The sequence below is a fragment of the Heterodontus francisci genome, chromosome 13 (genome assembly GCF_036365525.1).
Source record: "Heterodontus francisci isolate sHetFra1 chromosome 13, sHetFra1.hap1, whole genome shotgun sequence".
Classification (NCBI taxonomy): Eukaryota; Metazoa; Chordata; class Chondrichthyes; order Heterodontiformes; family Heterodontidae; genus Heterodontus; species Heterodontus francisci.
The window spans coordinates 28,815,008-28,840,035 of NC_090383.1; the positions used below are offsets into that span (position 1 = coordinate 28,815,008).

Sequence of the window (25,028 nt, forward strand, 5' to 3'; positions counted from 1 at the left end):
CTTGTTTATTATGAGAAGGGCATGGGAATGGAAAGGTCCAGGAAAAGATATAGGACGTGACAGGAAAATTCTAATTCAATATGAGAATCAGACCATAAAAGCACATTGTTCACTAGTAATAGGAATGCATTATGAATTTTCAAAAACTGACCATGGGAGAAGGTGATATCATGAAGCACCATGTACACTGCATACCCATGAATTCTGCAGTTCTGAGCCAGAATGGCAGGATCTGAGTGCTCAAGAAATAGATACTGATACACATACTGATTGTGAAGAATAAGAAAAAGCAATCTCATCCAGGGATTGTTTGCCTAAAGTGGGTTCCCAGGTGGTGTACTGGCCAGAAGGGTCAGATAGCTGGAGGGAGGCTACGGTAGTTGGACAAGTAGGGAAGTCTTTGGGCAAAGACAAAAATTGGTTAAATGTCCAAGAGGGACAGGAAGTGAAGGCCAGGGATTGGCAAAAGGGAGTTCAAGAATGGAGAACAAGAAAACTTAGCTCAAGTTTGGGTAATGACTCAGGAGATATGTCTAGGAGGAGGCAAAAGATTGTGTACAGTGGAAAGGATCTTTAGTAGACATTTTGACAGTAGTAGTCCAGAGAGAACTCAACATGAGGCTGCAGCCTGACACAGCAACTGTGTAGCCTGGAAAGTGCAGAACCTTCTCTGGAGAAGGACAGAAGCAGAAGTTCCTGTGATCAGGAAGTGTTTGTAGCTGCTAATAGATTAGTAGATTGGGCAATCAGGCTAAACTAAGAGGGTTGGAAAGAATTTGGGGTATATTCTGAGGTTGTGGATAGAGCAGGTTGGCCTCTATCTTAGAGATAGATTTGTACAGAAAAGAGCCTACCAGATGGGACCTAGAATGTTGAGGCTCAGTTGGTGGCCAGAGGTTTTGAGGAGTGCTTGGGGGATAAAGATATCAGGGTAGACTCTCCCACTGTGGGAAATGTGATTGAGGGTATTTTTGGCCATTTTAGCAACCTATTCTTGGAGGTGCAAGTCCATAGATATCAAAGTGGCTCTCCTTCAGGGTGACCTGTTTCAGAGGGAAATGTTTCTTCAGCCTCCGAAGGAAGCATCAGACATAGAAGGGAAGCTCTGGAAGTTGAACAAATGTGTTTATGGGTTAAATGATGCTTCCTGGGTGTGGTATTTTCAGTGAGGGCAGTTCTGCTACAGTTAGGGTGTTCACAACTGAAGGCAGACCCTGCAATGTTTTATTGGCACTATAATGGAAAACGTTCAGGCATCTTTATGATCTTGGAAGAAATGTCATAACAAAGACAACAGCAATAGAGTGCTATATGGATAATCAATCCCTGTGGGATAATGTACATTCTACAAAAAGCATAAATGAAAAAAGGCTGAGGATAGACATAGCCAGTCTAAAGCAAATGTTGGAAAGGAAAGAAATATCTAAGCTAAGATGGGTAAATACTAGTCATTGACTATCAGACTGTTTTCACTAAGAGGAATGCCTCTACTGAAAACGTCTTAGTTCTAGAAGGAGGATATCTCTAACATTTGGGAAGCTGACTTTGTTTTTATATACCTCTTGTCTGTAAATATGGATTTTTTTTTTCTTTTAAAAGGGTATCAGACTATATTGAATAGTTTGTCTTTTTTTTAATTAACCAGGACTTAATTTAGTGTTAATAAACAGCAGGTGATGCTCATTGCAGTTTGCATTTAAGGGCTGGGTTTTATCCCAGTCAGGGATTACCTCTGGACCGAGTTAGTCCAGAAGGGAAGAGTGGAAACTAATTTAGACTGAACTGTGATGAATGAAATAAAACTGTTGTGGATCAGAGACTGTCACCAGCTTCCTGATTTTGGTGAATGGATATCTGCCTTATTAACAGTCCACATAAATTGAGAACCCAAAGAAATGCTTTCTTCCCTGCCAAAAGTGAGTCAAAAATTGAGCCACATATGCATACATGTCAAATATGTATTAAGATTTAATCTTTTATCTATGGTCCCTTGTTCTAGTATCCATAACTATTGAGTCTGCTTCTAACCTAGACTGAATAGAAGTCTGCATTCACTTCTAGCTCAAAGGGTCTTATCTGACATGAGCTTGGGAGATCTCAACTCAATTTCTAATGGATGCATGATTACAATATAACTGGCAGAAACCCACATGGATTTCTGAAGTGAGAAATGTCACACTAATAGAGCAGTTGCTTTGCGTGAGTGACGGCCAAAGCACATTGTTGTAGGTTTACCCTGCAGCAGTCTGTGCTATAGCTGGCAGTTGTTACAGACACCACCTATGGAAACCTGTCCCATTTTCCCAGTGCAACATCCCTTACTTTAAATGAACATAAAACTTCACTTTTCAATGTTCAGAAATGGACCCCATGCACTCAACCTCCTATCACCCCTTTACAAAACTACCTGTGCATCAGGATTGTCATTTTGCCACCAAAAAACTCAAATGAATAACATCCAGCAACACAAGAACACCAAATGGGGCTACTGCTCATTAGTGTTTCAGTATGACTTGAAATGTGGGCTAGTACATGCGATTCCTTGCATAATTACTTCATTCAGTGAAAGCTTTTATTTTTTTTTTAAATTTATTTTTATTTATTTAGAGATACAGCACTGAAACAGGCCCTTCGGCTCACCGAGTCTGTGCTGACCAACAACCATCCATTTATACTAACCCTACAGTAATCCCATATTCCCTACCACCTACCTACACTAGGGGCAATTTACAATGGCCTATTTACCTATCACCTGCAAGTCTTTGGATGTGGCACTATCAGCCTGCAAGCTCTTAGTCGGAATCTCCCAAGGCTCTGCCGGGCCGATTTTTTCCGAGTGCAGTCAATTGTTCTCGACATTAGTTAGTGATGCTCATTTGAAAGGACCGAATCATGTAATACAGGTATACTGGCGCACCGACCCTGAAGGATTACGGAAAAATTAAAAAGCTCTTCCAACGCCAGACCCTGGGTACTCTTCGATCCTCCGGCAAGAACTTCAGGACGTAAGGTCCAATCTTCATGCGGAAATGGCCGGTGATGGTGCTCGGTGAGGCGCGGTGGGCAGTACCAGTGCCCCATAGCTGCACCTCTGCCAGGCCGAGCGACAACAGGAAAGGCGGAAACTGCTTTCCGCCTCTTAAATCCGCGAGGCCAAGGCCGACCTTCTCCGTGCAGCTGTAGGTGGTAGCGGGGTTCAAGGGGCCTCCAACACTACCAGAAACAATCATTTCGGACAATGGGAAGCCGGTTGGAAGACTTCACAAACTATCGGGTTGGACCACCAAAAACCACAGGAATTAAGGTTGCCATTTACAGATGGAAATGCTACCTTGACTCTGGCTGGTTCCATTTCCTATAAAGGAAGTCTTGGTTTCTGCAGTCAGACGCAGTTTGCTCCAGAGTTCCGTACAACTCTTGATTAACTGGAATTTTTGATTATCTGGCTCCTCTCTGGTCCAGCACGTGTCGAATTCACAAAGCTTTTACTGTAATTACTACATGCTTCCCAAAAGTGAAAGATAATTACAAAAAAAGTGATCCATCATGAGCTACTTTGGTTACTACTAACAAGGGATACAGAACTGGTTGTCCGCTTCCACTTTTCACACATGATTTAATCAAAACAGCACTGGAGAGATTACCTGAAGAAAGTTACCATGCCTACAAACAATACTGTCAAGATATTCCTATCAATGCTGTACAAATATTCAGTACTACTCAATTGCAAGTGCAGGTTAAACTGACAGCTCTTCGGTGGACAGACCTGTTGGCAAAATTAAAGTCTATGGATTAAAAAGATACAGTGGCAGCAGGATGCAAAATTGGCTAAGAGACAAAGCAGAGTCATACAGCACAGAAACAGGCCCTTCAGCCCATCGTGCCTGTGCTGGCCATCAAGCACCTACTTGTTCTAATCCCATTTTCCAGCACTTGGCCCATACCTTGTATGCTATGGCATTTCAAGTGCTCGTCTAAATACTACTAAAATGTTGTGATGGTTCCTGCCTCTACCACCTCTTCAGGCAGTGCGTTCCAGATTCCAACCACCCTCTGGATGAATTTTTTTTTCCACAAATCCCCTCAACCTCCTGCCCCTTACCTTAAATCTATGCCCCCTGGTTATTGACCCCTCCGCTAAGGGTAAAGGTTTCTTCCTATCTATCCTATCAATGCCCCTCATCATTTTGTATATCTCAATCAGATGCCCCCTCAGCTTTCTCTGCTCTAAGGAAAACAACCCTAGCCTATCCAGTCTCTCTTCATAGCTGAAATGCTCCAGCCCAGGCAACATTCTGGTGAATCTCCCCTGCACCCTCTCCAGTGCAATCACATCCTTCCTATAGTGTGGTGCCCAGAACTGTACACAATATTCCAGCTGTGGCCTAACTAGTGTTTTATACAACTCCAACATGACCTCCCTGCTCTTATATTCTATGCCTCAGCTAATAAAGGCAAGTATCCCATATGCCTCCCTAACCACCTTATTTACCTGTGATGCTGCCTTCAATGATCTATGGACAAGTACACCAAGGTCCCTCTGACCTATACTTCCTAGGGGCCTACCATCCATTGTACAATCCCTTGCCTTGTTAATCCTCCCAAAATGCATCACCTCACACTTCTCAGGATTAAATTCCATTTGCCACTACTCTGCCCATCTATATTGTCCTGTAATCTAAGGCTTTCCTCCTCACTATTTACAACACCACCAATTTTCACGTCATCCGCGAACTTACTGATCATACCTCCTTTATTCTCGTCTAAATCATTAATGTACACTACAAACAGCAAGAGTCCCAGCACTGATCCCTGCGGTACACCACTGGTCACAGGCTTCCACTCACAGAAACAACCCTCGACTATCACCCTCTGCCTCCTGCCACTAAGCCAATTTTGGATCCAATTTGCCAAATTGCCCTGGATCCCATGGGCTCTTACCTTCTTAACCAATCTCCCATGCAGGACCTTATCACAAGCCTTACTGAAGTCCACATAGACTACATCAACTGCTTTACCCTCCTCTATACATCTCATCACCTCCTCAAAATTCAATCAAGTTAGTCAGACACAATCTCCCCCTGACAAAGCCATGCTGACTATCCCTGATTAATTCTGTCCCTCAGAGTTTTTTTCCAATATTTTCCCAACCACTGATGTTAGACTCACCGGCCTGTAATTACCTGGTTTATCCCTGATACCCTTCTTGAATAATAGTACCACATTCGCTGTCCTCCAGTCCTCTGGTACCTCTCCTATGGCCAGAGATGATTTGAAAATTTGTCGGAGCCCCTGCTATCTCCTCCCTTGCCTCACATAACAGCCTGGGATACATCTCATCTGGGCCTGGGGATTTAAACACTTTTAAGCCTTTCAATACTAATATAGTGAAGTTTATCACAATCCCCCTCCATGATCTCTACCGGGTTGACCGGAGGGAAGGGTATAGTGGCGTTCCCCAGGCTCTGGTATTAGGCCAGTACTCTTTTTGAGATATATTAATGACCTAGTCTTGGTTTAAATATTCCACGGACTCTAAATATGGCAATGAAGGATCGAGAAACAGAGGAGCCTGAATTCACAGCAGTTTCCAGCAGCCCAGTCTTTCACCCTCCGGGTCAGCGTAAGATGATTATAGCGGTCCAGTGCTTCACTTGCGGCAAGCTTGTGGGCAACAAGTGGGAGGCTTACCTGGGGCTGCTGCAGGCAGAGTACACCGAGGGGTTAACACCAGACTTGGCGGCGCCAGGCCGCGGCCTTCAGGATCAGCGTCACCAGCAGCTGGAGCCGCAATGCCCAGGCTGGGGTGACTATGAGCGCATGGCCTTTCTGTTCTGACCGGGGATGGTCCACATGTGGATGGCTCCACGTGCAAGCAATTGCACCCCCTTCCTCCCCCCATGAACAGTTTACTTTGTTAGGGCCCCTGCTCAGGGATACAAGCTAACAACCCCACTGTCTTGTGGGCATCTCTGTTAGACTAAGGCTAAGGGAGTAAACCCTAACAGAAAATCCGGAGCGGAACCCCCAAGACTGTCAGGTCACCTTTGGCATGTTTCCGGCAGTTCCTGCAGCCATACCAGTGCCAAACGTCATGCTCTGCACTCCTTTGGACCCCAATAGGAAGGCCAAGAGGGGGGTTTTGATGCTTGGACAACTCTCAACCTCCATACATTCCGCCCAGGCATGCGCCATGGAGAGGTCACTCCATAGTCGCCTTACAGCGACCAAAACAACACGGAAGGCAGCAGTTACGGGTTTTAAGTCCAGCTCAATTGGCATAGAGATTGGGTGCCACGGGTTGCCTTTGTCAGTGGGAGAGGTCATCACATCTCACTGGATAGCTACCGTCCACCTCAAACCGGGCAGCCCCCGGTCAATAAGGTTCTGTCCCGCCACAGTCCACCTGCTTCAATGGGTACTTGGAGCTCAGGGTCATTGCCTGACAAGTGGACTGTAATACCGCACCAAACAGCACGACAAAAAAAGGAAAGATACCAGTCCTTGGTTTTGCAAGCTGGAACGTCAGAACTATGTGTCCTGTCAGAAGATCTTACACAACTCGACACTCGGAAGACTGCCATCATTAACAACAAGCTCAGTAGACTCCATGTGGACGTTGCAGCACTTCAGGAAACACCCCTCCTGCGAGCGGATCACTAGAGAGAGGAAGACTACACCTTCGACTGGCAGGGTAGGGATCCAGATGAACCAAGACAGCATGGAGTGGGCTTTGCCATCAGAAACGCTTTGATCAACATGATAGAGCCACCTACAAATGGCTCAGAACGCATAATGTCCACCTGACTGTTCACTACCTCTGGTCCAGTACACCTACTCAGCATCTAAGCTCCAACACTCTGCTCCCCACCTGAAGTTAAAGACTATGAGAAACTCCAAAATATTAGTAGCATTCCTAATACCGAACATTTGTTCCTGCTGGGGGACTTTCATGCCAGGGTTGGGGCCGACCATGACTCATGGCCCTCCTGCCTCAGGCGCTATGGCATTGGAAGGATGAATGAGAATGGACAGAGACTGCTGGAGTTGTATACCTATCACAACCTCTGCATCACCAACTCATTCTTTCATACTAAACCCTGTCACCAGGTTTCATGGCACCCAAGATCATGTCATTAGCACCAGCTGGACCTCCATCGTCACAAGGCGAGCCTCTAAACTGTGTTCAAATCACACGCAGCTTTCACAGTGCGGACTGCGACACCGATCACTCCCTGGTATGCAGCAAAGTTAGACTCAAACCAAAGAAGCTGCATCACTCAAGCAGAAGGGCCGCCCGCGCATCAACACCAACAAAATTTCTTACCCACAGCTGTCACAAAAGTTTCTAAATTCACTTGAAAAAGCCCTTCAAAACACTCCTGCAGGGGATGCAGAGACCAAGTGGGCCCACATCAGAGATGCCATCTATAACTCTGCAATCACCACCTTTGGCAAACATGAGAAGCAGAATGCAGACTGGTTTCAATCTCACTCTGAAGAGATGGAACCAGTCATAGCCGCTAAGCACACTGCACTGCTGAACTACAAGAGAGCCCCCAGCGAATTAACATCCTTAGCACTTAAAGCCGCCAAAAGCACTGCGCAAAGAACAGCCAGGCCCTGTGCAAATGACTACTGGCAACACCTATGCAGTCGTTTTCAGCTGGCCTCCGACACTGGGAACATCAGAGGAATGTATGATGGCAGTGAGAGCTTTTGGGCCAATCAAGAAAATCACCCCCCCCCCCCCCCAAAGTCTAAATCAGGGGAAACGATCACTAACCCAAGCAAGCAAATGGACCACTGGGTGCAGCACTACTTAGAACTGTACTCCAGGGAAAATGTTGTCACTGATACTGCCCTCAATGCAGCCCTGTCTCTGCCAGTCATGGATGAGCTGGACGAACAGCCAACAAAATCGGAACATGGTAATGCCATTGATTCTCTAGCCACTGGAAAAGCCCCTGGAAAGGACGGCATTACCCCTGAAATAATCAAGAGTGCCAAGCCTGCTTTACTCTCAGCACTCCATGAACTGCTTTGCCTGTGCTGGGATGAGGGAGCAGTACCACAGGACATGCGCGATGCCAATATCATCACCCTCTAAGAACAAAGGTGACCGTGGTGACTGCAACAACTACTGTGCAATCTCCCTGCTCAGCATAGTGGGGAAAGCCTTTGCTTGAGTCGTTTTAAACAGACTCCAGAAGCTGGCTGAACGTGCAACTGAGGCACAGTGCAGCTTTCGAGCAGAGATCCACCATTGACATCCTTCACCAGCTATAGGAAAAATGCAGCAAACAACAGATGCCCTCTACTTTGCCTTCACAGATCTCACCAAAGCCTTTGACCTCGTCAGCAGACGTGGTCTCTTCAGACTACTAGCAAATATCAGATGTCCCCCAAAGCTACTAAGTATCATCACCTCATTCCATGACACTATGAAAGGCACAATTCAGCATAGTGGTACCTCATCAGACCCCTTTCCTATCCTGAGTGGTGTGAAACAGGGCTGTGTTCTTGCACCTACACTGTTTGAGATCTGCTGCTCTCACATGCATTCAAGTCTTCAGAAGAAGGTATTTTCCTCCACAAAAGATCAGATGGCTGGTTGTTCAACCTTGCCCGTCTTAGAGCGAAGACCAAAGTATGGAAGGTCCTCATCAGGGAACTCCTCTTTGCTGACGATACTGCATTAACATCCCACACAGAAGAGTGTCTGCAGAGACTCATTGACAGGATTGCAGCTGCCTGCAATGAACTTGGCCTAACCATCAGCCTCAAGAAAACGAACATCATGGGACAGGACGTCACAAATGCTCCATCCATCAATATCAGCGACCACCTCGGCTCAACTATTACCAGTAACCTATCTCTCGATGCAGAAATCAAGCGCGTGGGAAAGGCGTCGTCTGCTATGTCCAGACTGGCCAAGAGGGTGTGAGAAAATGGCACACTGAGACGGAACACAAAAGTCCGAGTGTTTCAAGTCTGTGTCCTCAGTACCTTGCTCTACAGCAGCGAGGCCTGGTCAGCGTATGTCAGCCAAGAGCGACGTCTCAACTCATTCCATCTTTGCTGTCTCCGGAGAATCCTTGGCATCAGGTGGCAGAACTGTATCTCCAATGCAGAAGTCCTCAAGGCAGCCAACATCCCCAGCATATACGCCCTACTAGGCCAGCGGCACTTGAGATGGCTTGGCCATGTGAGTCACATGGAAGATGGCAGGATCCCCAAAGACGCATTGTACAGTGAGCTGGTCACTGGTATCAGACCCACCAGCTGTCCATGTCTCCGCTTTAAAGACGTCTGCAAACGCGACATGAAGGCCTGCGACATTGACCAGAAGTCGTGGGAGTCAGTTGCCAGTGATCGCCAGAGCTGGCGGACAGCTTTCAAGGCAGGGCTAAAGAGAAGCGAGTCGAAGAGACTTAGCAGTTGGCAGGAAAAGAGACAGAAGTGCAAGGAGACAGCCAATTGTGTAACAGCCCCAACAACCAATTTTATCTGCAGTGCCTGTGGAAGAGTCTGTCACTCTAGAATTGGCCTTTATAGCCACTCCAGGCACTACTCCACAAACCACTGACCACCTTTGGTGCTTACCCATTGTCTCTTGAGACAGAGTCCAAAGAAAGACTTGGGTATATAGGGCATAATTACAAAGTTTGCAAATGAGACAAAACTCAAATGTAGTAAACAATGAGAAGGAAAAAAGACTTCAGGTAAAATGGGAAGACACATGGCAGATGAAATGTAACACAGAAGTGTGAAGTAATACATTTTGGTAGGTAGAGACCTGGGAGTGTGTGTACCAAAATATTTGAAGATGGCAGGACAAATTGAGAAGGTTAAGGCATATTGGATCCTTAGCTTCATTAAAAGAATAGAGTAAAAAAGCAAGAAAGTTATGTTCACCCTTTATAAAACATAGGTTAGGCCTTCGCTAGAGTATTGCATTTAATTCTGGGCAGCACACTAAGGAGGATGTCAAGGCCTTAGAGAGGAGAATGCAGAAGAGATTTACTAGAATAGTACGAGGGATGAAGGACTTCACTTTTATATGGAGAGACTACAGAAGTTGAGGTTGTTCCCCTTAAAGCAGACATGGTTAAGCAAAGATTTGATAGGTGTTCAAAATCATGAATGATTTTGATAGAGTACAAGGAGAAATCTTTTCCAGTGGCAAAAGTATCAGTAATTAGAGGCCATCGATTTAAATGATTAGCAAAAGAACCAGAGTTGACATGAGAATTTGTTTTAAACAGTAAGTTGTTGTATCTAGAATGCACTGCCTGAAAGGGTGCTGGAAGCAAATTCAATAATTACATTGAGGAGAATTAGATAAATACTCGAAAGGGGAAAAATTTAGAAGGTCTATGGAGAAAAGAGCAGGGGAGTGGGATTAATAGGATAACTCCAAAGAGCTGACACAGGAACAATGGGCCAAATGGCTCAACATCCTATGATTCTATGAAAGCAATGGCAATTTTAAGGCATACTGTAAAAGACTGTTACTGTTCAGCTGACCTACAAAGTTGCAAAAATTAAATTTCTACTTGTGTAGATAATTGGTAAAGAGTTCCTCTGTACACCTGAATGATTGGGGAGAAAAGCTTGCCCCCCCCCCCCCCAAGTCCCACAATAACCTGCAGCATTCCATAATCACTGGTAAGGAAGGGGGAGAAACCCTTCACAAGGTCATGCAAATACTGCTCTTAATCATGCCAAGAAATGTGAAAAGCAGAACACAGCAACTAATCCTCCAAATTTATCTGCTCTGTGGAGAAGCATTTTGCTTCGATGTGATGCCTTCCCCATTAGCGTGACAAAATAAGACGTCACCGTGTGGGGAAGTGAGCATCCATGCAAGTCTTGATATCAAATTTCTGCCTACTTCTAGAAAATTTTGTTTGCATGATTATGGATTGTCAATTTTTTTTTAAATGTGCTCCTACCCAAAAGTGTGCCTTGCACATCAAGTTGTTCTAAAAGACCTGAAGCAAAATGAAACATTTGAACTGTACTCCAATGTGGTTCAACTTGTATCTTACTTTAGAACAGTGCAAAGAAAATCAAGAAATGTTTCATATGCATGCCAGAGCTAGTTCCACTCAGTTCCTTAAAAAGTGGCTACACGACAGGAAGTGCTCAGAATTGGTTTTGTTCTTTACACATAGCTTGCCCGAAACTTTAAAAATTGCAAACAGTTTAGTAGTGGTCTGTTGCATATGTTTTTTTAAACGAATTCTTGCTTTGCATTAAAAGAATCTACATAACTGAAGAGGGGAAGAGTTTATTGTAAGGTACATAAATATATAGTATATTTCTTCGTGGGGGTGGGGGAGGGTCTAACTTGAATTTATCCAAGATTGCACAGATTCATCCTAGTTTAGCAGTCTCCAGGAAGATGCCTGCTACTGAGATCAAGCTGTAGAACTTTCCTCTATCACAGCAACATTAGCTAAAGTGCTTTAATAGAATTGTTACCAGTTGAAAAATGTAATTATCTACAGAAGAGTTAAGAACATTTAAAGAGCAATCCAAAAATCATATTCTGATCTCATCAATAATTCCACCCAACAACCTTTACATACAATGCATACAGATACCCTCCCTTTCCTAACTACTTTTTTTGTACATAATCATTTTAGTTCCTATGAGACTGCTGCTTTGAACAAATCCCTAATCCAGTGTTTAGCCCTAACCAATATGAAAAATTAGGAAGACTGAAGCCACTGTCTTCTAGTCCCCGCTACAAGCGCTGCTTCCTAGACACCATCTCCATCCCTCTCCCTGGCAAATGACTGAGACTAAACAAGACCGCTCGCAAACTTGGTGTTATAACTGACCCCGAGATAAGCTTCCGACCACACATCCATGCCATCACTAAGAGTGCCTATTTCCACCTGTGTAATATCGCCTGACTCCACCCCACCTCAGTTCATCAGCTCCTGAAACCCTTATCTATGCCTTTGTTACCTCTATGCTTGACTATTCCAAGGCACTCCTAAACAGCCTCCCACTTTCTACCCTCAAAACATGTCATCCAAAACCTTGCTAACAGTGTCCTTACTCGCAACAAGTTCCAAACATCCATCATCCCTGTGACTGTTGACTTGCATTGGTTCCTGGTTAAGCAACACCTCCATTTTTAAAATTCTCATCCTTGTTTTCAAAAACCTTCATTGCCTCACTTCTCATAACTAATCTCCTCCAGCCCCACAACTCTCTCAGGTGGGGTGGCGCAGTGGTTAGCACCGCAGCCTCACAGCTCCAGGGACCTGGGTTCGATTCTGGGTACTGCCTGTGTGGAGTTTACAAGTTCTCCCTGTGACTGCGTGGGTTTTCGCCGGGTGCTATGGTTTCCTCCCACAGCCAAAGACTTGCAGGTTGATAGGTAAATTGGCCATTGTAAATTGCCCCTAGTGTAGGTAGGTGATAGGGAATATGGGATTACTGCAGGGTTAGAATAAATGGGTGGTTGTTGGTCAGCACAGACTTGGTGGGCCAAAGGGCCTGTTTCAGTGCTGTATCTCTAAATAAAAAATTAAAAAATATCTGTGCTCCTCTAATGCCTCGAGCATCCTCGTTTTAATTGCTCCAGCAACAGTGGCTATGCCTTCAGCTGCCTAGGCCCCAAGGTGTGGAATTCCCTCCCTACTTCTGTCTGCTTCTCTACCTCACTTTCCTCTTTTAAGACATTCCTCAAAACTTACCTTTGACCAAGCTTTTGGCGATCTGCCCCAATATCGCCTCATGGGCTCTCTGTCACATTTTGCTTTATAATGCTCCTGTGGAGCACCTTGGGATGTTTATTACATTAAAGATGCTATATAAATACATGTTGCTGTCAAAGTTATATGACTAATAAGTTTCCTTTAACATGAAATATGTAGCTCTGATCGATTTTTAAATCTCAATTTAAAAATGTGCATTTTTTTACATTATGACAAAGCTTTCTGCACTCATATCTGATTTAAAATGTTACTTTTGTTTATAAATGCAAATCTATTCAGAGTTTATCAACTCACCAGATGTCGATTACATACAAATATCTTCTACTATAACTGAAAAATTAATTGGTATTAAAAGAGGGGAATGGGAGGAAGAAGGAAGAATTCCAGTCAATGCAAAGTGCAACGAAGCCCACATAAGATCAAATCCAAAGATGCATTAATCTTTTTTTTTAAAAAAAACAAGCTGAGTTGGCACCATGCAATGGCAATAGCCTGTTAGAATCCATCATAATGTGTGTTATGAGCAGTGTTTCAGCAATTGTGTTGGTTTTTGTATATGGATGCACACATTCAATCCTATACACCACCTTTTCAAGGCATGAACTTTCATGTATCCTCAATCCTCCTGATCCAATGAATCTCATCACCTCCACACCATATTCTGTTAGATATTATGATAGATTTGACAGCATCTACCATCACCTCGAAAGCACCATAGGCAGCCTGGGCAAATATATGGTGATTACAGGTGACCAAGTAGGTATATGCAACTCAGCCCACCACCACTATAACACATTTGCCTTACAGCAGTACTACTCTATTTGCACTGAAATGTTACAATTTTATTCTGGGTGACTGTGATAAAATAGCAAAATTCAAGCCCTTGCTGATCTTGTCAAATTGAGCTGCATAGCACCTTTTTAGTGTTCATCTATCCCATTCATAGAAGAGTCATTTGCAAACAAAGGAAACAGCTTTATTTTTTTTTTATTCATTCACGGGATGTGAGCGTCGCTGGCCAGGTTAGCATTTATTGCCCATCCCTAATTGCCCTTGAGAAGGTGGTGGTGAGCTGCCTTCTTGAACCGCTGCAGTCCATGTGAGGTAGGTACACCCGCAGTGCTGTTAGGAAGGGAGTTCCAGGATTTTGACCTAGCGACAGTGAAGGAATGGCGATATAGTTCCAAGTCAGGATGGTGTGTGACTTGAACGGGAACTTGCAGGTGGTAATGTTCCCATGCGTCTACTGCTCTTGTCCTTCGAGGTGGTAGAGGTCGCGGGTTTGGAAGGTGCTGTCGAAGGAGCCTTGGTGCGTTGCTGCAGTGCATCTTGTAGACAGTACACACTGCTGCCACTGTGCATCGGTGGTGGAGGGAGTGAATGTTTGTGCATGGTGTGCCAATTAAGCGGGCTGCTTTGTCCTGGATGGTGTCGAGCTTCTTGAGTGTTGTTGGAGCTGCACCCATCCAGGCAAGTGGAGAGTATTCCATCACACTCCTGACTTGTGCCTTGTAGATGGTGGACAGGCTTTGGGGAGTCAGGAGATGAGTTACTCGCCGCAGGATTCCTAGCCTCTGACCTGCTCTTGTAGCCACTGTATTTATAGGGCTACTCCACTTCATTTTCTGGTCAATGGTAGCCCCTAGGATGTTGATAGTGGGGGATTCAGCGATGGTAATTCCGTTGAATATCAAGGGGAGATGGTTAGATTCTCTCTTGTTCGAGATGGTCATTGCCTGGCACTCGTGTGGCGCAAATGTTACTTCCCACTTATCAGCCCAAGCCTGGATATTGTCCAGGTCTTGCTGCATTTCTACACAGACTGCTTCAGTATCTGAGGAGTCACGAATGGTGCTGAACATTGTGCAATCACCAGTGAACATCCCCACTTCTGACCTTATGATTGAAGGAAGGTCATTGATGAAGCAGCTGAAGATGGTTGGGCCTAGGACACTACCCTGAGGAACTCCTGCAGTGATGTCCTGGAGATCAGATGATTGACCTCCAACAACCACAACCATCTTCCTTTGTGCTAGGTATGACTCCAGCCAGCAGAGGGTTTTCCCCCCGATTCCCATTAACCTCAGTTTTGCTAGGGCTCCTTGATGCCATACTCTGTCAAATGCTGCCTTGATGTCAAGGGCAGTCAGTCTCAGCTCACCCCTTGAGTTCAGCTCTTTTGTCCATGTTTGAACCATGGCTGTAATGAGGTCAGGAGCTGAGTGGCCCTGGCAGAACCCAAATTGAGCGTCACTGAGCAGGTTATTGCTAAGCAAGTGCTGTTTGATGGCACTGTTGATGACACCTTCCATCACTTTACTGATGCTTGAGAGTAGACTGATGGGGCAGTAATTGACCGGGTTGGACTTGTCCTGCTTTTTGTGTACAGGACATACTTGGGCAATTTTCCACATTGCAGGGTAGATGCCAGTGTTGTAGCTGTACTGAAACAGCTTGGCTAGGGGCGCGGCAAGTTCTGGAGCACAGGTCTTCAGTACTATTGCCGGAATATTGTCAGGGCCCATAGCTTTTGCAGTATCCAGTGCCTTCAGTCGTTTCTTGATATTTTTTTTTATATAAAAGAGATACAGCACTGAAACAGGCCCTTCGGCCCACCGAGTCTGTGCCGACCATCAACCACCCACTTATACTAATCCTACCCTAATTCCATATTCCTACCACATCCCCACCTGTTCCTATATTTCCCTACCACCTACCTATACTAGGGGCAATTTATAATGGCCAATTAACCTATCACCCTGCAAGTCTTTGGCATGTGGGAGGAAACCGGAGCACCCGGAGGAAACCCACGCAGACACAGGGAGAACTTGCAAACTCCACACAGGCAGTACCCAGATTTGAACCCGGGTCGCTGGAGCTGTGAGGCCGCGGTGCTAACCACTGCGCCACTGTCACGCGGAGTGAATCGAATTGGCTGAAGTCTGGCATCTGTGATGCTGGGGACTTCAGGAGGAGGCCGAGATGGATCATCAACTCGGCACTTCTGGCTGAAGATTGTTGCAAATGCTTCAGCCTTATCTTTTGCACTGATGTGCTGGGCTCCCCCATCATTTGAGGATGGGGATATTTGTGGAGCCACCTCCTCCAGTTAGTTGTTTAATTGTCCACCACCATTCACAGCTGGATGTGGCAGGACTGCAGAGCTTCAATGTGATCCATTGGTTATGGGATCACTTAGCTCTGTCTATCGCATGCTGCTTACGCAGTTTGGCATGCAAGTCGTCCTTGGTTGTAGCTTCACCAGGTTGACACCTCATTTTGAGGTATGCCTGGTGCTGCTCCTGGCATGCCCTCCTGCACTCTTCATTGAACGAGGGTTGGTTTCCTGGCTTGCTGGTAATGGTAGAGTGGGGGATAGGCTGGGTCATGAGGTTACAGATTGTCGTTGAGTACAATTCTGCTGCTGCTGATGGCCCACAGCGCCTCATGGATGCCCAGTTTTGCATTGTTTAGTTATTAAATGATGACGACTGTGTTTTGGTCTTGTGATCTTATAACAATTACACTTTTTTTTCATTACAATTATTTTCAATTATCTCACACGCATACAATTTTTGACCTGAAATACATGTGATTTAGTATATGCAAAACAGGTATCATAGAGTGAACTTTACCTTGCAGGTTACGGACAAACCCAACAGCCCAGTTCTGGTGAATAATGCTGATTTTTTTTAAATTGATGATGTAATTTACAGAAACGTAGATGGATATATTTTGGAACATTTTTCTTGCAGGACAAGTCGATCATGAACTAGGCACCTTCTCGTCAGGCTGCAATTTCCCCTGGACTGCAGGAGACTGGGAACGAAACATTTTTTTTGGAAAGCAAACAATTAATTCCACTGGGAAACAGGCACTATAGTGCTGTACTTTCTCTAGATGATTCAGTACATCCTGCAAACTTCTGAACTTCCAGTCTACAGAAATAGCACAATTGAGCAACTTATAGATTTCAGAAGCATATCAAATGGACATGTGCTTAACTATCAGTAAGGTGAAATTTTGGCCCTGTAAAAAAAAAAATCATCAATACTACCCCAGATAAACTGCTATTGAAAAGGCTTCTTTATTTATAGCCAAGTTTGCAAACGAGCGAAGGGAAATTGAAGCAATTTTTCTGCAATACCCTCCAGTGAACGCACACTCCTTTTTACCAGTGCTTTCTGGCTTCTCAACTGCAGAGATACTAGGCCTCAGCTCAGCACCCCCCTGTTCAGTTTTGCAAGCTTGGGAAATCAGCAGTGTACTGGAGCAGTAAAATGGAATTTATACTGATAATCCTGCCATTTTGTAAAAGAAAAAAAAAGTGATTAATTTAAAAATACAGTCAGCGCAATAATTTAAAAGTATTTATCCTACGTGATGAAAACCGAACACAGAAGCCATAAACTACTACATTCAGCTAAGTATGTTCTGTTCATAGCAAAACTGTGTATACTTCTCCCACCCAACACTTCATTAGATGCATTTAAATTTTATGTAAGACTATTGCTGTGGAATTACAAGTCTTCCAGGGCTTCAGTGTGAAGGGATACTATTATGGGGAGTGGTGCAATAATGGAATTGCATCATCAGTAAACAAGAGTCCAGTTCAGGTAATACATATTAAGCAATGAGGCCAAGGAAAAAGTACAGTTACGTGAGAAAGAGAACAAAATTCTATAATTACGAGCATCAATATGACAGCACAAAGTTCGACCATGCTACAAGGTCTTCATTTCACTTTGCTGTTATTTAGCAACAATCATTTCATGCAATGTGTGAAGGTCGAATAGATATGGCATTTCTGGGAAGGAATGGCCGGGCCTTGTTCCACAAATGAAAGACAATTTTAAATGTTTATTTACTTTGTGCCTGTATTTGTTACATAAATACACTTGATGCAACAGTTAAATGAACCTGACTGTTTTAACATATTAGCATCACAGAAGAGCACTGCAAGCATGCAGTGATTTGGCTTGAATTCTGGAAGTGGGACTCCTATCGGGTGTGGAAACTTCAGAAAGTTATTTCTAAAGAATTGTGTCCCATTTCACTGCCTTTGTGCCAGGATGGTTGTGCTTTGTAACTTGATTTACTTTTCATGCAATTTAACCTGATTTAATAGTAGCTGCGCAAAACATCAGAAGGGCAGCTGGTGAAAGCCAAATGTGGTCTTGTGAAAAAGTGGTATCATACTGATGTAAAACTGGTCAAGAGGCCCCAGCCATCTACAAATATCAGTTTTTTTGTCTCGCTAATGCAATCGGGGAACTGATCAGATTCTAGTTCTCAAAGTAACATGCTTTATATGGTTGACATACACCAATATGTATCCGCACACATTTTCCATACCCAAGAATTTAACAATTCAAGAGTCAGGACCTTGGAAATTTTCTGTGAAACTATTTTCTCAAACATATAGCAGTCCTTTGAAAGTTTCACCTGTTTTTTTTTTTAAAAAAGGGTAGGAAACAAAGGGTACCTTACTGAGTTTACAGCACATTTCCTTTAAAGCTGTCATTACATCACTGTAGATATCTACAAACTAGAGTTCTTAAAGCCCATATTTAACTCTATCTGAATCACAGTCGTATGCTCAGATCTAGTAATTAGGGCAGTAATTACAATGATTACCTCTTTTAATCAATTATTTTGGAGTAGGTTTAATAGTTAAAGTCCACAACTAAAAGCATTGCATAATCACAAATGAACCCTTGAACTGCTGACATCTTCATATTTAAGATCATGATTTAACATTTGCTGTATAAATTGAGAAAATAAAAAAGGTTCCATTTTTCCTGGAGTAGTTGTGAAATGGTTGCAAATCTAAAATAGTTTGATATCATGTCTGCAGTTCCGTTATTCAGAATACTGAATGCAAAGTTGTCATAAACATTCTTGTAATTAAATAAACCAGCCTCATTTGATGCCAGCAAATTCTCAAAAGCCTCAGTGAACTTAAACTAAATAGAATCTACTTTTTCTTCAAAATGCATCTAATTCTTAAGGCTGTTAATTAATTAAACAAAGATCACAGCTTTTTACTAAGGAAAGAGACTGTATAACATTTCATTAAGTTTGGATCTGTCCCAGTCTAGGTTTGCAGTGTTTAGTATAAACTAATAAAATGTTTACGCTAGTCTGTAAATAATGACAGTATAAACCTGTCTGGTATGCCAGTTTATCCCTTTATTTTTAAGTATTACTGTCTCTTTCTGATATACTCTGCATCCTATAAATGAATAAATCCAGAACATGTAAAAATATTAACACAATACTGCTCCATATCTGTTCCTAACCTATGGTAACTACATACAAAGTAAACCAAACGAACGTGTTTTAAGCATAGGGATTTTTAGCTTTAAGCTGTACAATTTTACACCATGAGATAGTCCACTGGTGTGTAGTCATCAATATTTGAGGGTACATTTTTAATGCCTGTGAAGCACAAAAATTACAGTGCAACTCCAGAGGCAAATCCTGAAGAGGCCATTTATACGAACAGATGCAAACAACGGACAGGAAAAGATTCACTGGTCCATCTAACCTGTCACACATAAGCCGAACGATGCTGGCTCTGGCAGTCCAAATCACAGCAAGGCAATATAAAAATATCAGATGAATTTTTACCTAGCGTATTTATAGATTGTTATCTTACAGGACAGCCATGGTGGATCATATTATTCTCCTCCCTTCCATCTTAATACTAAACTATGAGTAAGAAAATGGATAACAACAACAACTTGCAAAGATATAGTGCTTTTAATGTAGTCAGACATCCCAAGTGCTTCACAGCAGCATATTTACACATAAAAATTGACACCAAGCCAAAAAAGGAAACATTAAGGCAGGTGATCAAAAGCTTGGTCAAAGGGGTAGGTGTTAAGGAGTGGCTTAAGGCAGAAGAGAGGTAGAGAGGCTGAAAAAGGTTTAGGGAGGGAATTCCAGAAATTAGGGCCTAGACAACTAAAGGCATGGTCACCATTGGTGGGGTGAAGTACGTTAGAGATGCACAAGAGGCCAGAACTGGAGGAAAGCAGAGTTCTACGCCTCAAGGGGGTTAGAGAGAGGGAACGCCAAAACCATGAAGTGATTTGAAAACGGGAATGAGAATTTTAAAATTGGGGACCATGTGCCAATGTAGGTGGCTGAGCAAAGGGATGATGGATAAAAAATAGAAATTAAGCCAATCTTCAACAGAACAATCACTTATATAGAGATACCTGAAGTTTGTATTTTGCTACACAGAAAAATAAGTGATGTACTCAAACTAATCATGTATTAAGCTTTCATACTATCACTACTGTAACAAATTGTAACAGTAACTATTTAGATAGTCTGTCACTAAAGCTTGTTAAATTAAATCCCTCTCTTACTTAATATACAGCAATGAAGGAATGACATGGGTGTATCAAAGTAGTTGCTTACTACATGTACTCAGTAACATATCCTCCACCTTATGTAGCATTATATAAATCAGACAGGGAATCTTACAATTCCAGGAAATGTACTAAATCTCGCACTCCGGAAAGCCCCTCTTCTCAATGTTTGTTGCACTGTGATAAAAGTGCATTTCCTACTGATTACCCTGTCTGTTATACGTCGTCGCATTTTACTATAAAATTACTCAAGGTTGGTGCATGCTTTTTAAAAAAAAAGTTGTGAAGCAAAGTTCACAGAATATCTTAATAACAATTCAACAGCTACAATAAGAAATGGATTATTTGAAAGGTTCACTTTCCCAATATTCCTCGCAAAGACGACCTATTTTGAAAGCATCGGCTGAGATATTTTATTAATGATATATATATCAATTCACCAAGCCAAGTTTCCTGAAGATGTGGAAAGGAACTCTTTTTAACCAGTCAAGCAGAGAAGGATGCATCGGCTTTGAACTACTTGAGTTTAATGCTGTAGTGTAACTACTGGAAGAACATCTTCGGAATACTTCCTATATCCTATGTGAACTAAATTCAAAGAAATGCGAAGTATGTGGTCAAAATAGATATTGATCAACAAGACAGAGTCTGTATGCAGCACACTCCAAATTCAAATTTGTTCAAGTGATAATTCTCTGAATTTGGAAACTGCCATATTGTTTTATTAAAATCACACACTGTTACAGTATTGTGATTCATCTGCTTGTACATTTCTAACTGCCTCTACAAAAATTAATATATATATATAATTTTGATGTACCATCATGCAAGAGCAAAACGATTGCATTTATATCGTTTATTGATGTCATTGTTTCGATTCGTTTTTCAAATGAGAATCAAGTAACTTTACCTTTTAGCATCTAATTTATACTAACTAAAAATGAGATGGTAAATTAAAATTCTTCTATTTTCCTTCCAATTAAAAATTAACGTATCGTTTACTGTTTACAGACAAAATATACTGATTTACGAAATAAAGACTAACTTGCAGGACCTGCAGGTACGAATATGGAGCAAATGGTTGCCATGAGTGCAAAGCCGCCTAACAACGATCAGAACACTATGGAAATATGTCAGTCACCTTTGCTGTAAAACGCATTTACTTGAGGTTTCTCAAGAAAGTAACAGAACAGAAACCGCTGATTCCTCAAGGAAAGATTTGGCACACCCTAGCGCTCAAATATGGAACTTTTCCTAAATTTGACAGATTTATGCAACAGCATCGTTAGATTCAACAATGCAATCTGCCGTGGAAAGCTAAAGCAGAAGCAATGATTTAATTCTACAGGCATTTCCTTTCCACTTCTGTACATCTTTCCCTTGCTGAAAAAACAAAATACTGTCAAACTCTGGCTGGGTTGCTTGGGTCAGTCATTACTGAATTAGAAACACGAACAGATACGGTGCGAGTTCGGATGAAAGGTCACTGACCTGAAACGTTAACTCTTTTACTCTCTCCACAGATGCTGCCAGACCTGGAGTATTTCCAACACTTACTGTTTTTATTACGGTGCGAGAAAACTCTGTACAGATTTCAAAAGATTGCAGTAAAGGGTGTATTAGCATGTTAAAAAATGAATACTGCAAGTATTTGGAAAAGTCACAGGCTGTCTTTTCTGACGCCCAACTTGGGACAAAGAAATGAGAGAAATGACGCATTATTTCTAATGATTTTCGGTACAGATCGCAAAGTAACTTTTTGGGGGAATTTGGTGGTGCGGTCCCTAAAAATGCTGTTCACCAAGACAGTTCGTGGATTTATGTAGTTGCCTCTAATTTTTAAAGTTGTCTCTTATTTAAAAAGAATACCGCCCGAGATCAATATGGACAAGACCACTTCCTCCTAGTATTAACTCTTCGTCCCTCGCGCCCCCCACCACTCTTTGAAGTTCAATCGGCCCGTATCTTGTTGCAGTAAAATCGGTCTGCAATGTGAACCAATGGTACATTTCGGGCAATGCCGAGTCTCGTTTACTTTTTTAAAAAACTCTCCCTTCTCCATTCTAATTCCGTTTGGTTCTCTTTTCGTAAGAATTAAACTGTTCCACTGAAACTCCATTGCAAGTTTAATTCCTTCAGCTGTCGCTTCCTCTTTAAAATACACAGAAGCCTTAACAATTAAAACTAGAAACAGCCCCCTTAAAAAAATCATACTACTGTGCCACGGTAGGGATCGAATCCAAAATAGAATCAATCCTTTTTCACCCTTAAGCACTTTGATGCTTTTAACTTGTGTTTCCCTCGCCACTATTATGTTATCGCAGTTATTCTCTATTCTGCTCCATTTAACATATTTTGGCGTAATGCCTAATATAAATGACCTAGGGCGAAATGGACCCAAAATATGGGCAAATACCAACTCCATAAAAATATCAAAATGTCAGATTAAGAAATAATCTGTCAATATTTTGCCTATACTTTTATTATAACGGTGTCTGAATTGTTCATGCACACCATACATGAGACTAGAACTTAAGATGTTACACAAGTTACTGAAGCTGTAATACTGCTAGAAGTTTCTTGGCACTTCGATACTGAACAAATCTTCCACTGTTAGTACAAATCAAGACAACTGACTCTATTGTTCTAATTCACTGTTTTAACCACTGTCTCCCCATCAAATCTGTCCCATTCCTCTTCAATGTCTCTATTCTCTATTACAAATTACCCTTACTCTCATCGAGTATTTTCCTTATCCGCCGATGCTCCTTTCTCATCTCCTCCTTATCCCACCTCCCCATTTTTCCCGTGCTGTCTTTGTCCCGGCTGCATCCTACTCAACTCAAACTGCATGTTTCCAGTCTCTGAGGGACTTCCTCTCTCTCTGTCCACTTTAAACCCCGGCTGGGCTACAGGAATCCGCCACGGTGGAAATCACTGCGCCCCGCAATACTTTAAATCACGAAAGTACCGCATGTAAACTCGTCAACTAAAAGAAAAAAAAATCCATTCATATTGCTTCAAAAGGAAGGGGAACAAACAAGGCGCTTGTGCATCCGATACTGAACCAAGATTCTCCTAAATTCGGATTGCACACAGTGGCTTGATAACTACATTTTCACCATAACACCAATGAATCAAAACTCGGCTTGCAATGCCCTTCTCTGCAGGGGTTTCTGTGCTGCCTGTGGTCCAGGCATTTATGTTGGTGTTTTGCAGAGTTCATTATCCCCTTTATGTAGACATTCACTCCCCACCCCACCAAAAGAAAAATAAGCCAGAAGGACACCAAATGCATGTCACTTCACCTTTCAAATACCCTAACAAGGAATGTCAACTGTCACCAAACTGCACCAGATCGTCCCTTAAGCAGCAAATAAAACACATCTTTGCAACATTTATTTCCCGAGTTTGACTTGTTCCCTGTGTTTACACAGGATGGAAAGGGGGGGGGGGGGGGGTGTGGAATCTATATATGCTCTTCCTCGCCCTCTTCCGCGAACTAATACGACCTAATCCACTATATCCTTAATGTGTGCATGATGCACAGAAGGTGCCATTTACATTTGCACTTTCCCTTTAATGTGTTTACATCGGTGTGAAGGAATGTTTCTCCTTCCCCTCCCCGCGCCTCACATTGCCACCGTACATACCTTCGTCCAGTAATCTCTCCAAATGGTTGAAAATGCCGCAGAAGTTGGGCAGGCTACTCATCAGCTTCTTGTCGTTCATCAGTTGCATGAGATAGTCTGGGGTAGGTTTTGGTCGCTCCTTATTTTCCATTTCCCCAACCATATTCCAACAAACTTCCCCCCTCCCCAAAAGCACACCAAAAAAGCTTAGAAAGTTCTGGCGTAGAAGAGTCTCTTGTCTTTCGCTTGGTCCCAACGCTTCTCCTTTTCTTGTTGGGTTGTCCCTTTTTTGTTTATTTCCTTTTTACTGGAAGCTTCCCCCCAGGGGGTTTCTTTCTTTTAGTCCTGTGTGAATGGTGAGAGTTTCTCTCTCTGCTGCGCGGTGCTATACCTCCACACTGACACACACCAGCTCTCACACTAACGCCTCGTCGGTTTTTTTTCCCTTCTTGGTCCTGCTCGAGCTCTCAACCCTCAAACACCGTCACTGCCTCCAGAGAGGGGGGGGCTGGAAATTAACCTGTCACGTGACGCGCGCTTGCGCGAGCGAACCACCCCCTGCTCCGTGCGCGCACGCACGGGAGACGGACGCGGAGACCGTTTGTGAGGAGCCTCCGAGAGCGCGCGCGTCTTTTCCTTCTCGCGCGTGCGCGTGCGCGTTCACGCGCTTCGACAGCGCCACCAATCAAGTCCCGGGTTGGACCGGTGGGGGGGCCTGTGTTCTGCGCAGCTGCGTTGTGGGTGGAGTTCAGGACGGATAGCACGCTTGTGCGTCAAGCGTGCGATTGGGTGGGAAGGGAAGTTTCGCGCGTGCGCGTTGAATGAGGGACTTGAGAGACGGGCTTGCAAAGCAAAGCACTGCAGCGCTTAAATATTTGACAAGCCCGAGATGAATTACCCGCTAGAGATGTGGGTTTGTATTCCACTTTCGACTTGTTTTTTTTTCGCCTTTGTGTCCCGCACAATCAGTTCATTCATATGCATATAAACTGGACTGTGTTGGTGCTAAATACCTATTCCTTCGGGTGGAGGGTAGCGAGGGAATCTAAATATTCATGATTCTTTTTTCTCTCTCTCACTTATGCAGCTACTGGGTTTGTCCTCCGAATTGATGTTGAACTGTGGAGGAATTGCGTTAATGAATGCATGCCTGCACACGTGGAAACAGAAACCGGGTAAAGAAAGAACTCTTAAGCTTTGTTTCTTTAAAATCTACACTCAATAAACTGTTCCCATGGAAAGCAACGTAGGAAAAATATTGTGTTTTAACTATT

General features: G+C 43.2%; 1 protein-coding gene across 8 annotated transcripts in view; it reads right to left on the minus strand.

The window, feature by feature from the left end:
* Positions 1–24,277, minus strand: part of LOC137376310 (KH domain-containing RNA-binding protein QKI) — a 646,128-nt gene extending 621,851 nt beyond the window's left edge. For 4 of the 8 annotated variants that reach the window (XM_068044603.1, XM_068044600.1, XM_068044598.1 and 1 more), the window contains exon 1: positions 23,776–24,272. In XM_068044603.1, the coding sequence (XP_067900704.1) occupies positions 23,776–23,917 (142 nt within the window). In that variant the 5' untranslated portion in view covers positions 23,918–24,272. Of the gene's footprint in view, positions 1–23,775 lie in introns of all 8 variants that reach the window. The other 4 variants (XM_068044601.1, XM_068044596.1, XM_068044602.1 and 1 more) reach the window with 4 other exon arrangements.
* Between the last annotated feature and the right edge of the window lie 751 nt (positions 24,278–25,028).